This window comes from Lithobates pipiens, unplaced genomic scaffold, assembly GCF_037356315.1.
Source record: "Lithobates pipiens isolate NorthernLeopardFrog02 unplaced genomic scaffold, aLitPip1_a1.2 Scaffold_1, whole genome shotgun sequence".
In the NCBI taxonomy this organism is placed as follows: Eukaryota; Metazoa; Chordata; class Amphibia; order Anura; family Ranidae; genus Lithobates; species Lithobates pipiens.
The window spans coordinates 224,681,415-224,697,400 of NW_027507685.1; the positions used below are offsets into that span (position 1 = coordinate 224,681,415).

Consider the following 15,986-nt stretch of genomic DNA (forward strand, 5'->3'; position numbering starts at 1 on the left):
CAATTGATGGCACTGTGGCTGCAATTGATGGCACTGTGGCTGCAATTGATGGCACAGTGGCGGCAATTGATGGACACAGTGGCGGCGTTTGATGGGCACAGAGGCAGCATTTGATGGGCACTGTGGCAGCATTTCATGGCACAGAGGCAGTTTATAGGCACAGTGGCACCATTTGATGGGCACAATGGCTGCATTTGATAGGCACAGTGGCTGCAATTTATGGGCACAGTGGCTGCGTTTGATGGCACAGTGGCTGCAATTGTTTGGCACAGTGGTTGAAATTGATGGTTTTTTTTCTGAATTTTTCAGTTTGTTTACCCCCCCCAAAAAAAAAAAAATTTTGAGCACCAGCCGTGACTGGTTCTAACCTCTGTCAGATTTATTTTTGACATCTGTGTCCCATGGCAGCATTTGATGGACACAATGACTGCATTTGATGGGCACAGTGGCTGCAATTGATGGGCACACTGGCAGCATTTGATGGGCACAGTGGCTGCAATTGATGGGCACAGTGAGGCTGCATTGATGGGTTTTTTTTTTTCAGAATTTTTCAGTTTGTTTACACCCCCCAAAACTTAAGCACCAGCTGACACTGGTTCTAAGCCGTCAGATTTTTTTTTGCCATATGTGTCCCATGGCAGCATTTGATGGCCACAATAGCTGCATTTGATAGGCACAGTGGCTGCATTTGGTGGGGCACAGTGGCTGCGTTTGATGGGGCACAGTAGCTGCATTTGATGGGCACAGTGGCAGCAATTGACGGGCACAGTGGCAGCATTTAATGGGCACTATAGCAGCTTTTGATGGCACAGTGGCAGAATTTGATGGCACAGTGGCTACAATTGATGGGCACAGTGGCTGCAAGTGATTTTTTTTTTCTGAATTTTGAGCACGAGCCACCACTGGTTCTAAATAACTGCTGTCAGATTTTTTTTGCCCTCGGTGTCCCATGGCAGCATTAGATGGGCACAATGGCTTCATTTGATGGGCAGAGTGGCTGGAATCAATGAGCACGGTGGCTGGAATCGATGGGCACAGTGGCTGGAATCGATGGGCACAGTGGCTGGAATCGATGGGCACAGTGGCTGCAATTGATTTATTTTTTTTCAGAATTTTGAGCACCAGCCACCACTGGTTCTAAATAACCTTGTTGTGACGCTTCAGAAGCACTGCCTATTCATTGCAATGGGCAGGGGCGTTTTGGAAGCGCTGTATACAGTGTTTCTAAACTGCCCCAAAGATGCTGCTTGCAGGACTTTTTCTAATGTCACGCAAGCGCACCACCCCGGAATTGGAGGCAGTTTTCAGGCGCTATTTCTAGCGCTAAAACGCCTGAAAACTGCCTCAGTGTGAAATGGGTCTAAGGTATTCTATGGAGGAGGAGTGCCAAGACACCAGCAGCACATCGCCAATCTCTAACCAAATCTGCAGCATGTCTCCAACCACACTGTCTGCAGTATTTGAATATTTATTATAGCATGCACACATTGTCTGACCATCTACCGTAGTATGTCCAGACCCATTTTTGTAGCATTGCATACAACTGTCTGTGCAGCCCCTTGGCATGTTTTCAAACCTCGACCACACTTGAAGCATGTCTGCAATCTCCAGCCACACCTGTAGCATGTTTCCAATCCCCAACCACACCTCCAGCATGTCTCCAATGTCTAACCACACCTGCAGCATGTCTCCAAGGTCTAACCACACCTGCAGCATGTCTCCAAGGTCTAACCACACCTGCAGCATGTCTTCAAATTCCAACCACACCTGTAGCATGCATGCATAGACCAATCATACCTGTAGCATCACTCTAGTCTCCAACCACACCTGCAGCATGTCTCTAGTCTTCAACCACATCGGCAGCATGTCCCCAATAACACCTGTAGCATGTTTCCAATCTCCAACCACACCTCCAGCATGTCTCCAAGGTCTAACCACACCTGCAGCATGTCTTCAAATTCCAACCACACCTGCAGCATGTCTCCAACCACAACTGTAGCATGCATGCATAGACCAACCATACCTGTAGCATCACTCTAGTCTCCAACCACTCCTGCAGCACATCTCTAGTCTCCAACCACACCTGCAGCATGTCTCCATCCACAACTGTAGCATGCCTGCATAGACCAACCATAAATTAATCAGGCCTCCAGTCTCCAACCACACCAGCATGTCTTCAATCTCCAACCACACCTTTAGCGTGTTTCTAGTCTCCAACCACACCTGTAGCACGTCTCTAGTCTCTAATCACACCTGTAGGCTGTCTCTAATCACACCTGTAGACTGTCTTTAGTCTCCAACCACACATGTAGCATGCATCTAGTTTCCAATCACACCTGTAGCATGTCCCTAGTCTCCAACCACACATGTAGCATGTATCTAGTCACCAACCACACCTGTTGCATGTCACCAGTCTCATATCTCTATTCTCCAACTACACCTGCAGCATGTTACCAATCTCCAACCACACTTGTAGCATTACTCTAGTCTTCAACCACACCTGCAGGATGTCTTGAGTCTCCAATCACACCTGCAGCATGTCTCCAACCACACCTGCAGGATGTCTTGAGTCTCCAATCACACCTGCAGCATGTCTCCAGTCTCCAACCGCACCTGCAGGATGTCTTGAGTCTCCAATCACACCTGCAGCATGTCTCCAGTCTCCAACCACACCTGCAGCATGCCTACATGCTCCAAACATACATATAGCAGACCTCTAGTCTCACTCTTCAACCACATATGTAGCATGTCTCTAGTCTCCAACTACACCTGCAGCATGTCTCCAACCACACATGTAACATGTTTCCAGTCTCCAAGCACACCTTTAGTATGTCTCTAGTATCCAATCATACCTTTAGCATGTCTCCAAGCACACCTTTAGTATGTCTCTAGTATCCTATCATACCTTTAGCATGTCTCCAAGCACACCTTTAGTATGTCTCTAGTATCCAACCACACCAGCAGTATGTCTCCAGTCACACATGTAGCACGTCTCTCGGCCACATTTTGTATCATGCCTGCATTCTCTACTGTAGTATGTTCATTTTCTGTAGCATTTCATGCTTTGAACCTGGTGCACATCTCTTTGGTAATGTCATAAACAGTGTTTGTTTTTTTATATAAAGCAATGTAATTTTAATGAAACGACACTACTTATTTAGCTGCGTCCTTAATGAGAGTGTTGTTAGAGGTAGGTCACAGAGGCTGACAGCAGAGCTCAGGTAGAAAGAAATGAGTATACTTTATTTATTGAAAAAAATAAGCTGTTGTATGTTGAAAGCATAGAGATGAGTGAATGTTAGCTCTTGAGTACAGCGAGATTATAGGTAAATTAATAAGGTGCTTTACACCTTACAGCCATTTTCTCTGTAGTCATTCATGAAGCTGTTCACATCCGCGCATTTATTACGGTTGCGTGTGGCCTTGCAGACTTCTGGGCTACCCAATGCCTCCACCCAAGAATTGTCTTCTAGGACGTATCTCAACCTGAATGAGACAACGAGGAAAAAGTAATGAGAAATATGCAGTCTGGATTATTTGCTCAGCGCTGTCAATATTAAATTTCTTCCTATTGTACAATGTACAGATAACTGTATAGTGCACTTCAGCTTCTTTTTTGTCACCCTTTTCAGGCAAGCAATGTCCCCAAATCAAACCCTCGGTGATTCAGCAGGCAATATAGTTTTTGTGCCAACACAGAGCAATTCTACACTGAGCTGTACTGACCCTTTAACCACTTTCCATCTGGAGCAATTTTGTAATTTTTCACATACTTGTTAAAATCTGCAATTTTTTTATTTTTATTTCTTGCTAGAAAATTTTGTGGAACCCCCAAAAATTATATACACTATATTTCCAAAAGTATTGTGACGCCTGCCTTTACACACACGTGAACTTTAATGGCATCCCAGTCTTAGTCCATAGTGTTCAAAACTGAGTTGGCCCACCCTTTGAAGCAATAGCAGCTTCAACTCTTCTGGGAAGGCTGTCCACAAGGTTTAGGAGGGTGTCTATGGCAAGGTTTGACCATTCTTCCAAAAATGCATTTGTGAGGTCAGGCACTGGTGTTGGACAAGAAGGCCTGGCTCACAGTCTCCGCTCTAATTCATCCCAAAGTTGTTCTATCATTTGATTGGGGTCAGGACTTTGCACTGGTTCAAATCATTTGGTGTGGGGTTGTTTTTCAGGGGTTTGCTTGGCCCCTTCGTTCCAGTGAAGGGAACCATTAAGGTGTCATCATACCAAGACATTTTGGACACTTTCATGCTCCCAACTTTGTGGGAACAGTTTGGGGATGGTCCCTTCCTGTTCCAACATGACTCAGCGATCGCTTGTAAACAAACCTGCGTCATGTCATGACGCCGGTTTCTCCCTCCCCTATCTGTACAGTGCGAGGGGAAAGGGGGAGAGATCATTTTTAGCAGCGCTGTGGGCTTGATCTGTAGTGCCCACAGCGCTGCTCTGTGCCCATACTGGGCAATACTCTGCAATAATGTGCAATACTCTGCCAATACTCTGCAATACTCTGCAATAATGTGCAATACTCTGCAATAATGTGCATTACTCTGCCAATACTCTGCAATAATGTGCAATACTCGCCAATAAATTTTAACAGAAACAAAGATTTTTTTTTTGTTTAGTTTTTTACCAAATTTTCTGTCTTTTTTGATTCATAGCGCAAAAAAGAAAAACCCAGCAGTGATTAAATACCACCAAAAGAAAGCTATATTTGTATGAAAAAAAAGGACAAAAATTTCATATAGGTACAGTGTTGCATGACTGAGTAATTGTCATTCAAAATGTGAGAGCACCGAAAGCTAAAAATTGGTCTGGTTAGGAAGGGGTTTTAAGTGCCCAGTGGTCAAGTGGTTAAGGATCTGGCATCTACTGCTACCTTCACTGTGAAATCCTTAAGGAATGGTTTTTACTACATAACTGCAATATTTTTTGATCAACATTCATTGCGGTTTGCCACAACCATTCTCTATCTATATTGAGGAAATATTTGTTGCTTTAAATCAATGACCAATTACAATACACATGACTATAAGGAGATATTACTCTGTTATATACAGAAAGTTACCTCCATCAAGAACTGTTATAATCAGTGTCTAGTTTGGACTTCACTTTTTGGCCATTTAGGAGCTTGATCTTGGTGATATCCTTTTGTCTTCAACACAATTTTGGCAATTGCTATCTCTGCTCATTGTGCACTTTATTACAAATGGGAATTCCCATACATTTTTTGATATTTGAGATAATTATCTGTATCATCGAATTTTCAGCATGTGATTTAATAATCCAGATTGTCTTTTTAACAATGTTTTGTACATGTTATATGTTATATTTTTTCTAGTAGAAAGGCATCTTATTTAGGAAGCCTGTCATTGATACAGATTTCAATTAATAAATTATTTGAATCAAAACTGCTTGGTTTATGGAGCTTTTCTTTTTGATAGTGCGGTTTCACAAACTCAATTTAATTTATGGCCTGCGCAGGGTCCTGACCTCAACCCGATAGAACACCATTGGGGGGAATTGTAGCGGAGACTGCGAGCAAGGCCTTCTCGTCCACATCAGTACCTGGAAGAATGGTCAAACATTCCCATAGACACACTCCTAAACCTTGTGGACGGCCTTCCCAGAAGAGTTGAAGCTGTTATAGCTGCAAAGCATGGGCCAACTCAATATTTAACCTTACGTACTAAGCCTGGATTCACACCTATGCATTTTTAGTGCATTTTACAGATTTGCACTACAGAACGTGTTCCATAGGAAACCATTTTAAATGGACTGTTGTGCAAATCAGCAAAATGCAAAAAGCACCAAAAATGCATAGGTGTGAATCCAGCCTAAGACTGGGTTGCCATTAAATGTCACGTGTGTGCAAAGGCACATTTTCTGAAAGCAGAAGCCCTGGAGAATAAAATGGTAGCTGTTGCAATTGTGTATGTTATGTGATATTTGTGCAGCTGTTTACCCAATACAAATTTTCAGAAAAAAATAGACCTAAATGAATTTTAGTGCATACAAACACAATATTATACCCAACCTTTTTGGTTAAATACAAAGTATGATGTTGGGTTGAGTAAATAAATATCAAACATGTCAAGATTTAAAATTGTGCACGCCTGTGAAATGTTCCTGTCATTTCATAGGCTTGCACAATTTTAATCTATGGTACCCAGGGCTGTCTTAATAGCATCATGGGCCCCTGGGCAAAGTAATGCTCTGGGGCCCCTACAATGGAGACAGTGCAGGTAAACAGACATCAAGTAGATAGGAGGCAGACAAGCGGAGCTTCCACTTTTGGGTGGAGCTCCGCATTAAGTACATGAACAATCATTCTGTACAGCAAAGAAACAGCGGGAAAAGGCCACATACATAAAGCAACAAAGCTGTCCTGTGCATATCATATCTGCTAGAATGATGCCTTCGCACTGTGACCCCTCTACATCCCAGATATCCCCCAGCACTGTGACCCCTCTACATCCCAGATATCCCCCAGCACTGTGACCCCTTTACATCCCAGATATCCCCCAGCACTGTGACCCTTCTACATCCCAGATATCCCCCAGTACTCTGACCCCTCTACATCCCAGATATCCCCCCAGCACTCTGACCCCTCTACACCCCAGATATCCCCCCAGCACTCTGAGCCCTCTACATCCTAGATAGTCCTCCCAGCACTGTTACCATATACTATAAGATACCCCTTGTATTGTGACCCCACTACATCCCTGATACCCCCTACACTGTGGCCTCTACATCCCTGATATCTCTAGCACTATAGTCACCCAAGCTACCCCAAGCATTGCTACCCCCTATTCACCTCAGATCCCCCCTCTGCATTGTTTCCTCCATACACCCTTGATATCCTCCAGCACCATTATTTCATCCATGTAGTACCCCCTTTTCCAGTGGAGATACAGTGCATCTGAACTTTTGTCTATGTGCCCACCTCCAGCACTGGACTCACCTATACCAATCAAGAAGGCAGAAGGAGGGGCGGAGGAGGGAGCATCCTCCGGGCATTCCAAGCACTTCGGTCAGCTGGGCCCACCATGACACCATCCACAATGCTATCTCCGCAGGTGAGCTCTCAGTGCTGCCGACTCAGCAGCTCCCACTCCAGCTCCTACCCCTCAGTCTTTCGAGTCCTGAGCATTCAAGCTGCATGGGGTGGGGTCAGAGCATCACTGGCACTCCGGCCCTGCCCCTCCCTGTTGGCTGTGAAATAATAGGTATCATTTTGCACAGCATGGCGCACCGCTGCCAACCTGCCTCCACTGTGTATCCTTCACCATCAGTGCCATCATGGGGCATCCAATTTTGGGGCAGCGTGGGCTCAAGGACCAACTGCTTTGGGGAAAGTGCAGGGGCCCCCCTTGCAGCTGGGGCACCTGAGCAGTGCCCAGGTGTGCCCACTCATTAAGACAGCCCTGATGGTACCTAAAATTGTCCATAGGCCATGCTTTAAAAGTCTTTACAGGTTATCAGTTCATAGTTAACCACTTGCCGACCGCCTCACGCCGATGTACGTCATCAGAATGGCACGGGCAGGCATAAGCACATATATGTACGTCCTTTGCCTCCCGCGGGTCGGGGGCCCGATCGGGCCCCCGCCCGGTGCCTGCGGCGGTCGGTTTTCGTTCGGGAGCGATCCCGGACGAGGGGACGGCCATTCATTCATGGCCACCCCCTCGCGATCGCTCCCGACGAATGGAAATCCCCGGTGACATCACTTCCTCTCCTGTAATGTAAACACAGGAGAGGAAGTGATGTATTCTCTCCTCCGTGTCGGTATTTTTCGTTCCGACACGGAGGAGAGCGGATCAGTGAGTTGCACCAACACATCCCACACACAGTAGAACATGCCAGGCACACTCACACCCCCCCTTTACCCCCCGATCACCCCCCCAATTACCCCTGCCCCCCAGTCACAGTGACACCAATGTCATTTTTTTTTTTTTTTTTTTTTTTTTTTTGCATTGGTGTCATTTGTGACTGTAATAACTGTTAGGGCAGTTAGGGTTAGCCCCCTTTAGTTCTAATGTACCCCCCTAACCCCCCCAATAAAGGTTTAACCCCGTGATCACCCCCCGTCGCCAGTGTCACTAAGGCTGGGTTCACATTGCAGCGGTTTATGAGAACGAATGTGATTCGCACCGCACTGCAGTGCAAATCACATCCGATCTCTGTGCGATTCGAGTTCAGCCATTCGCCGCACCCGCCGCACCCGCCACACCCGCCGCACCCGCCGCAAATTCGCACGGGACCCTTTTTTTGGCCCGCAGCAGAATCGGATCGCATGGGTGTTCACACCATGCGATCCGAGTTTGCAGATCGCACTGCGATATGCGAACTGATCTGGGGGTGTCAGTAACATTTCACTGACACTCCCAGCAGTTCGCATAGGGCAGTGTGAACTGCCGCCGGGAGGCATGCGATGCGGGAACCCGCCGCGGATTCGCGGCGTTTCCGCATCGCTCCAGTGTGAACCCAGCCTAATAAGCGATCATTTTTCTGATCGCCGTATTAGTGTCACAGGTGACGCTAGTTAGGCAGGTAGGTATTTAGGTTCGCCGCAGCTTTTTATAGCGCTAGGGACCCCCATATACTACCGCATAAAGCCCCCTGATTGCCCCCTAGTTAACCCTTTCACCAGTGATCACCATATAACTGTTACAGGTGACGCTGGTTGGTTAGTTATTTTTTTATAGTTTCAGGGCACCCGCCATTTATTACCTAATAAAGGTTTAACCCCCTGATCACCCGGCAGGTGTCATTTGTGACTAATAACTGTTAGGGCAGTTAGGGTTAGCCCCCTTTAGTTCTAAGGTACCCCCCTAACCCCCCCAATAAAGGTTTAACCCCGTGATCACCCCCCGTCGCCAGTGTCACTAAGGCTGGGTTCACATTGCAGCGGTTTATGAGAACGGATGTGATTCGCACCGCACTGCAGTGCAAATCACATCCGATCTCTGTGCGATTCGAGTTCAGCTATACAGATAGTATGGCTGAATTCGTGTCGCACCCGCCGCAAACTCGCACGGGACCCTTTTTTTGGTCCGCAGCAGAATCGGATCGCATGGGTGTTCACACCATGCGATCCAAGTTTGCAGATCGCACTGCGATATGCGAACTGATCTGGGGGTGTCATTAACATTTCACTGACACTCCCAGCAGTTCGCATAGGGCAGTGTGAACTGCCGCCGGGAGGCATGCGATGCGGGAACCCGCCGCGCATTCGTGGCGTTCCCGCATCGCTCCAGTGTGAACCCAGCCTAATAAGCGATCGTTTTTCTGATCGCTGTATTAGTGTCACAGGTGACGCTAGTTAGGCAGGTAGGTATTTAGGTTCGCCGCAGCTTTTTATAGCGCCAGGGACCCCCATATACTACCGCATAAAGCCCCCTGATTGCCCCCTAGTTAACCCTTTCACCAGTGATCACCATATAACTGTTACAGGTGACGCTGGTTGGTTAGTTATTTTTTTATAGTTTCAGGGCACCCGCCATTTATTACCTAGTCTCACTAGTGTACCCCTAAATTTAGGGGTGTCTACTTTCTAAAATGGGGTCATTTGGGGGGGGGGGGTTTGTGCCATCTTGGCATTTTATGGCCTTCAAAACTGTAACGCCCTTAGAAAGCCTGAAGGCGGTGCTTGGTTTTTGGGGCCCCGTACGCGGCTAGGCTCCCAAAAAGTCCCACATATGTGGTATCCCCGTACTCAGGAGAAGCAGCAGAATTTATTTTGGGGTGTCATTTCACATATGCCCATGGCATGCGTGAGCAATATATCATTTAGTGACAACTTTGTGAAAAAAAAAAAAAGTTTGTAATTTTCCCGCAACTTGTGGCAAAATATAAAATATTCCATGGACTCAACATGCCTCTCAGCAAATAGCTTGGGGTGTCTACTTTCTAAAATGGGGTCATTTGTGGGGGTTTTGTGCCATCTTGGCATTTTATGGCCTTCAAAACTGTAATAGGTAGTGAGAAGTGAACTCAAAAAATTACGCCCTTAGAAAGCCTGAAGGCGGTGCTTGGTTTTCGGGGCCCCGTACGCGGCTAGGCTCCCAAAAAGTCCCACATATGTGGTATCCCCGTACTCAGGAGAAGCAGCAGAATTTATTTTGGGGTGTCATTTCACATATGCCCATGGCATGCATGAGCAATATATCATTTAGTGACAACTTTGTGAAAAAAAAAAAAAAAAAAAAAAAGTTTGTAATTTTCCCGCAACTTGTGGCAAAATATAAAATATTCCATGGACTCAACATGCCTCTCAGCAAATAGCTTGGGGTGTCTACTTTCTAAAATGGGGTCATTTGTGGGGGTTTTGTGCCATCTTGGCATTTTATGGCCTTCAAAACTGTAATAGGTAGTGAGGCGTGAAATCAAAAATTGACGCCCTTAGAAAGCCTGAAGGCGGTGCTTGGTTTTCGGGGCCCTGTACGCGGCTAGGCTCCCAAAAAGTCCCACATATGTGGTATCCCCGTACTCAGGAGAAGCAGCAGAATTTATTTTGGGGTGTCATTTCACATACGCCCATAGCATGTGTGAGCAATATATCATTTAGTGACAACTTTGTGTAAAAAAAAAAAAAAAATTTTTTTTTTGTCATTATTCAATCGCTTGAGGCAAAAAAATAAAATATTCAATGGGCTCAACATGCCTCTTATCAATTTCCTTAGGGGGTCTACTTTCCAAAATGGGGTCATTTGGGGGGGTTTTGTACTGCCCTGTCATTTTAGCACCTCAAGAAATGAGATAGGCAGTCGTAAACTAAAAGCTGCGTAAATTCCAGAAAACGTACCTTAGTTTGTAGATGTGACAACTTTTGCGCAAACCAATAAATATACAATTATTGACTTTTTTTTTACCAAAGACATGTGGCTGAATACATTTTGTCCTAAATGTATGACTAAAATTGAGTTTATTGGATTTTTCTAATAACAAAAAGTAGAAAATATCATTTTTTTTCAAAATTTGCGGTCTTTTTACGTTTATATCGCAAAAAATAAAAATCGCAGAGGCAATCAAATACCATCAAAAGAAAGCTCTATTTGTGGGAAGAAAAGGACGCAAATTTTGTTTGGGTACAACATTGCATGACCGCGCAATTACCAGTTAAAGCAGCGCAGTGCCAAAGTGTAAAAAGACCTCTGGTCATTTACCAGCAAAATGGTCCGGTCTGAAAGTGGTTAAAGATGAACTATGGTGCTGGAATTATTGCTGTCACTGAGGTTCAAGGTGATCCCTCACATGTGATCCACGTTTCATTTAGCAAGGGCTGAACATGGCTCTCGGGGCCGCCATCCTCACTAAGGGAAACAGGCAGTGGAGCCTTGTGACTGAGCTGTGTTAGGAAACGCACAGTTCCGAGAACACAGGGCGCCCCATTCCCCAGAAGACAACGCGAGGAGGAGAGAAGACCGAAGATCACCGCGGAATAGGAAGAGGAAGATTAGGAAGACTGCGTAGCAACAGGGGTTTCTGGTAAAGTAAAAAATGTTTTTTTTTTTCAAATGTTTTATTTTTTATTTTTTTAAGAATATTAATGCTGTGTTTTTTTTTGTTAGGGTGGCCCTCCGCTTTAAATTACTTTTAGGCTTGATTCACATTAATACATTTTGCTTTTGAGCTTTTCTTCACTACTTTTTGCTGTGCTTTTTGCACAATTTTTTTATGTTTTTTTTGGACAAATTTGTTGTTGGGTAGATTGCGGAAAATGCGGTAAAAATGCACTACATGCTTTTCTGCAGCTTCTCCACTAAAGTCTATTAAACCAAAAATGCATAAAAAGTAGCATCCCCACCCCTTTATTTTGTTTGTTTTCTTTTGATTTGTTTGCTGTATTTCTGTTTTAATAAAGTTGGAAAAACTGTGGCGTGAAACACGGGAATACGTAGGGTACCAGGTTATAAGCTGACAGAATTACTACTTAAGTATGATGAAACAATGTTTTTTTTTGGTGAGTTTATGTTTTTTTGCTAATTTGTTGTTGGTTGGATTAAAAAATGCAAATCACTGCAAAATTGTAGTAAAATGCCCTACATGCGATTCTTCAGCTTCTTTGTCTATTGAACCAAAAATGCACGGTTTTGCTTTTAAACCCTTTTCAAACACACAGCGGCTGAAAAAAGGCATACAGTGCCTTGAAAAAGTATTCATACCCCTTGATATTTTTCCACATTTTGTCATGTTTGTCATGTTTACAAATAAATATCTGAAAAGTGTGGCGTGCATTTGTATTCAGGACCCCCTGCTTTGTAGAACTCCCTTTCGCTACAATTACAGCTGCAAGTCTTTTTGGGGATGTCTCTACCAGCTTTGCACATCTAGAGAGTGACATTTTTGCCCATTCTTCTTTGCAAAATAGCTCAAGCTCTGTCAGAATGGATGGAAAGCGTCTGAACAGCAATTTTCAAGGCTTGCCAAAGATTCTCAATTGGATTTAGGTCTGCACTTTGACTGGGGTATTCTAATGCCCTGTACACACGGTCGGACTTTCCGGCAGAAAATGTGTGATCGGATCTTGTTGTCGGGAAATCCGATCGTGTGTGGGTTCCATCTGACTTTTTCCGTCGGGATTTCCGACACACAAAGTTTGAGAGCAGGATCTAAAATTTTCTGACAACAAAATACTATTGTTTAAATTCCGATCGTGTGTAGACAATTCCGATGGATAAAGTGCCACACGTGCTCAGAATAAATTACGAGACAAAAGTGTACATATTATAACTGGGTACTAACATTTATAGGTAAAGTTGAACCGGGGAAAATCCAATTGCCTCTCGGGGGATCAGGAAGGAATTTTTTCCCCTGCTTTAGCAAATTGGATCATGCTCTGCTGTTTTTTTTTTGCCTTCCTCTGGATCAACTTTGGGTATAGAATTGGGTATATGGGATTGTATGATATTATTTTTTGGTTTTGGTTGAACTAGGTGGACTTATAGTCCAGTCGTACGTGTTCTACATCACCGCGTTTTGAACGTTTGGATTTTCTGACAACTTTGTACGACCGTGTGTATGCAAGACAAGTTTGAGCCAAAATCCGTCTGAAAAAATCTGACGGATTTTGTCGTCAGAATGTCCGACAGTGTGTACAGGGCATTACACATGAATATGCTTTGAGCTAATTGTAGCTCTGGCTGTATATTTTGGGTCGTTGTCCTGCTGGAAGGTGATCCTCCACCCAAGTCTCAAGTCTTTTGCAGACTCTGACAGGTTTTCTTCTAAGATTTCCCTGTATTTGGCTCCATCCATCTTCCCATCAACTCTGACCAGCTTCCCTGTCCCTGCTGAAGAAAAGCATCCCCACAACATGATGCTGCCACCAACATGTTTCACGGTGGGGATGGTGTGTTCAGGGTGATGTGCAGTGTTAGTTTTCCTTTTCATTTTGCTTTTAGACCAAAAAGTTCCATTTTGGTCTTATCTGACCAGAGCACCTTCTTCCACATGTTTGCTGTGTCCCCCACATGGCTTCTCACAAACTGCAAACAGGACTTCTTATGGCTTTCCTCTTGCCTTTCCTCTTGCCTCTCTTCCATAAAGGCCAGATTTGTGGACTGCATGACTAAACATACATTATACAATTTTCTTCTATAAATTTCTTTTAGATTTACCAAAACCATATAATATGAGGTCAAATCTAAACACTTTCAATTAGTATGCAACCAGACAGGTCCTTGTACTACATAGTTGAAGGTAAATTTAAAGGAAATTGAATAAGAAAATTGTATGGTGTATGGCCAGCTTAATAGTCGTCCTTTGGACAGATTCTCCCACCTGAGCTGTGGATCTCTGCAGCTCCTCCAGTGTTACCATGGGCCCTCGGCTGCTTCTCTGATTAATGCTTTCCTTGCTCGGCCTATCAGTTTAGGCAAACGGCCATGTCTTGGTAGATTTGCAGTTGTGCCATACTTCCATTTTCGGATGATGGATTAAACAGTGTTCTGTGAGATGTTCAAAGCTTGGAATATTTTTTTATAACCTAACCCTGCTCTAAACTTCTCCACAACTTTACCCCTGACCTGTCTGGTGTGTTCCTTGGCCTTCATGATGCTGGTTGTTCACTAAGGTTCTCTAACAAACGTCTGAGGGCTTCACAGAACAGCTGTATTTATACTGAGATTAAATTACACAAAGGTGGACTTACTAAGTAGGTGACTTCTGAAGGCAATTGGTTCCACTAGATTTTAGTTAGGGGGTATCAGAGTAAAGGGGGCTGAATATAAATGCACGCCACACTTTTCACATATTTGTAAAAAATGTTGAAAACCATTTATCATTTTCCTTCCACTTCACAATTATGTCCCACTTTGTGTTGGTCTATCACATAAAATTCCAATAAAATACATTTATGTTTTTGGTTGTAACATGACAAAATGTGGAAAATTTCAAGAGGTATGAATACTTTTTCAAGGCACTGTAGGTGTGAACCAAACCCTACACAAAGCCATGATCCAGGTATAACCACTTGCTGTCAAGGCCGTACATATACGGTCTACGGTCTAAGGACAGTGAACGTTTAAAGCCTTACTCCATTAATTTTCTTTTTGTTTGGCCAGACTGTGGAAGACTTAAATGTTCTACTCTTTTTTGTTCATCTGTGGCCCCATTGGTTGATTTTCTCTTACTTCCTGTTGATGTGATACCCATACAATACATGGGGAGAGGTTCCCAGCAGAACAGGGAGGTGCAGAGAAAAAAAAATTGGCATAATCTTTCCTCGCTGTACTAAAAATGGTTTCATTTATGTCTGTGTCCATGTTATATACTGTAAACAGAGACAGGGCTTAAGGGGAGGTCTCCCCAGTAGAGGCCCAGATTGAAGTAAAACCTCAACAGAGGCTCAAACACTCCCCTTAAAGCAAGATAAAATGTTTTGGTTGTAGTTGAGATGTTAAGATCAATACCCCATTTGATGAGTGCCAACAGTTTGGTGTCTACACATACGCTTGATGTCGGAAAGCCCAAGAGGCACCAATTGCCCTGGTAGAATGTGACAGGAAAGGGGGGCGCCCATCCCCTTATGGCTGAACCCAGGGGCGAACTGACCATTTGGCCACTCGGGCACTGCCCCGGGCCACTAGGGGGCCCCATCAAGGTTGCCAGCCTCAGTAAAACCAGGGACAGTATGTAAGAATCTGTGTTTTTTTTACATCTGTCTCTGAAATGCCCCTTACAAACATAATTTTGGTCTACAAATCCCGAGATTATAGCTGCCCCACCTCTCCAGTACCTTCTCAGCCAATAGAAACATGTCTGTGTATACTGAGTGTACATGTATGTGTATACTGTGTGATTGTATACTGTGTGGCCCCATAATCTCTGATTGCCTGGGGGCCCCATAATCTCCTATTGGCCGGGGGCCCCATGAGTTGTCAGTCCGCCCCTGGCTGAACCACAATCTGTCTGATCCACCAAGAAATGGTGGCTGATAAGACCACCAGTCCCTTCTTCGGACCAGCCACCGATACAAACAACGAGTCCCACCTCCGAAAAGGAGCCATAGCAGATACACCCGCAGAGCCCAGACCACATCCAAGGAATGCAAAGTCACCTCTTTGGGTCATCTGTCCTCTAGACGTGCACATGCCAAGCAACAGACAACATATACTCATTCTTTGTGAGGTCACACGCAATTACACAATACAACAACCCTTATGTAAAGGGCTAATGTGGTCAATGCTGACCCTCTACCAAAAATGAAAAATGTAAAGTGTAGATGTGGATTAAACCCCAATGTGATAGCAGACAGATGACCATCACCCACCTGTTCTTTTCATCTGTTGTCTCCCCATCTTGCCCCATAATCAGATACTCCCTTGTGCCCGTTTCCAATTGCATCTTGCAGCTTGCACGCTGGTAGAAGTATCGGATGTCTCCAGCTTCAAGGCTCTCATCTGCACCTAGACAACAGGAAGGAAAAGGTAAAGGGAACGTAGAGTGATTTTGTACATATTTTATTT

The 15,986-nt window shown here is 44.5% G+C and overlaps 1 protein-coding gene across 2 annotated transcripts in view; it reads right to left on the reverse strand.

Annotated features, from left to right (window-relative positions):
- Window positions 1-3,222: 3,222 nt before the first annotated feature.
- The window catches only part of LOC143983706 (complement C4-like), a 178,284-nt gene continuing 165,520 nt past the window's right edge, over window positions 3,223-15,986 (reverse strand). For both annotated transcript variants that reach the window (XM_077483720.1, XM_077483728.1), the window contains exons 41-42: window positions 15,791-15,926; window positions 3,223-3,486 (exon numbers count right to left, since the gene is read on the reverse strand). In XM_077483720.1, the coding sequence (XP_077339846.1) occupies window positions 3,345-3,486; window positions 15,791-15,926 (278 nt within the window). In that variant the 3' untranslated portion in view covers window positions 3,223-3,344. The remainder of the gene's footprint in view (window positions 3,487-15,790; window positions 15,927-15,986) is intronic.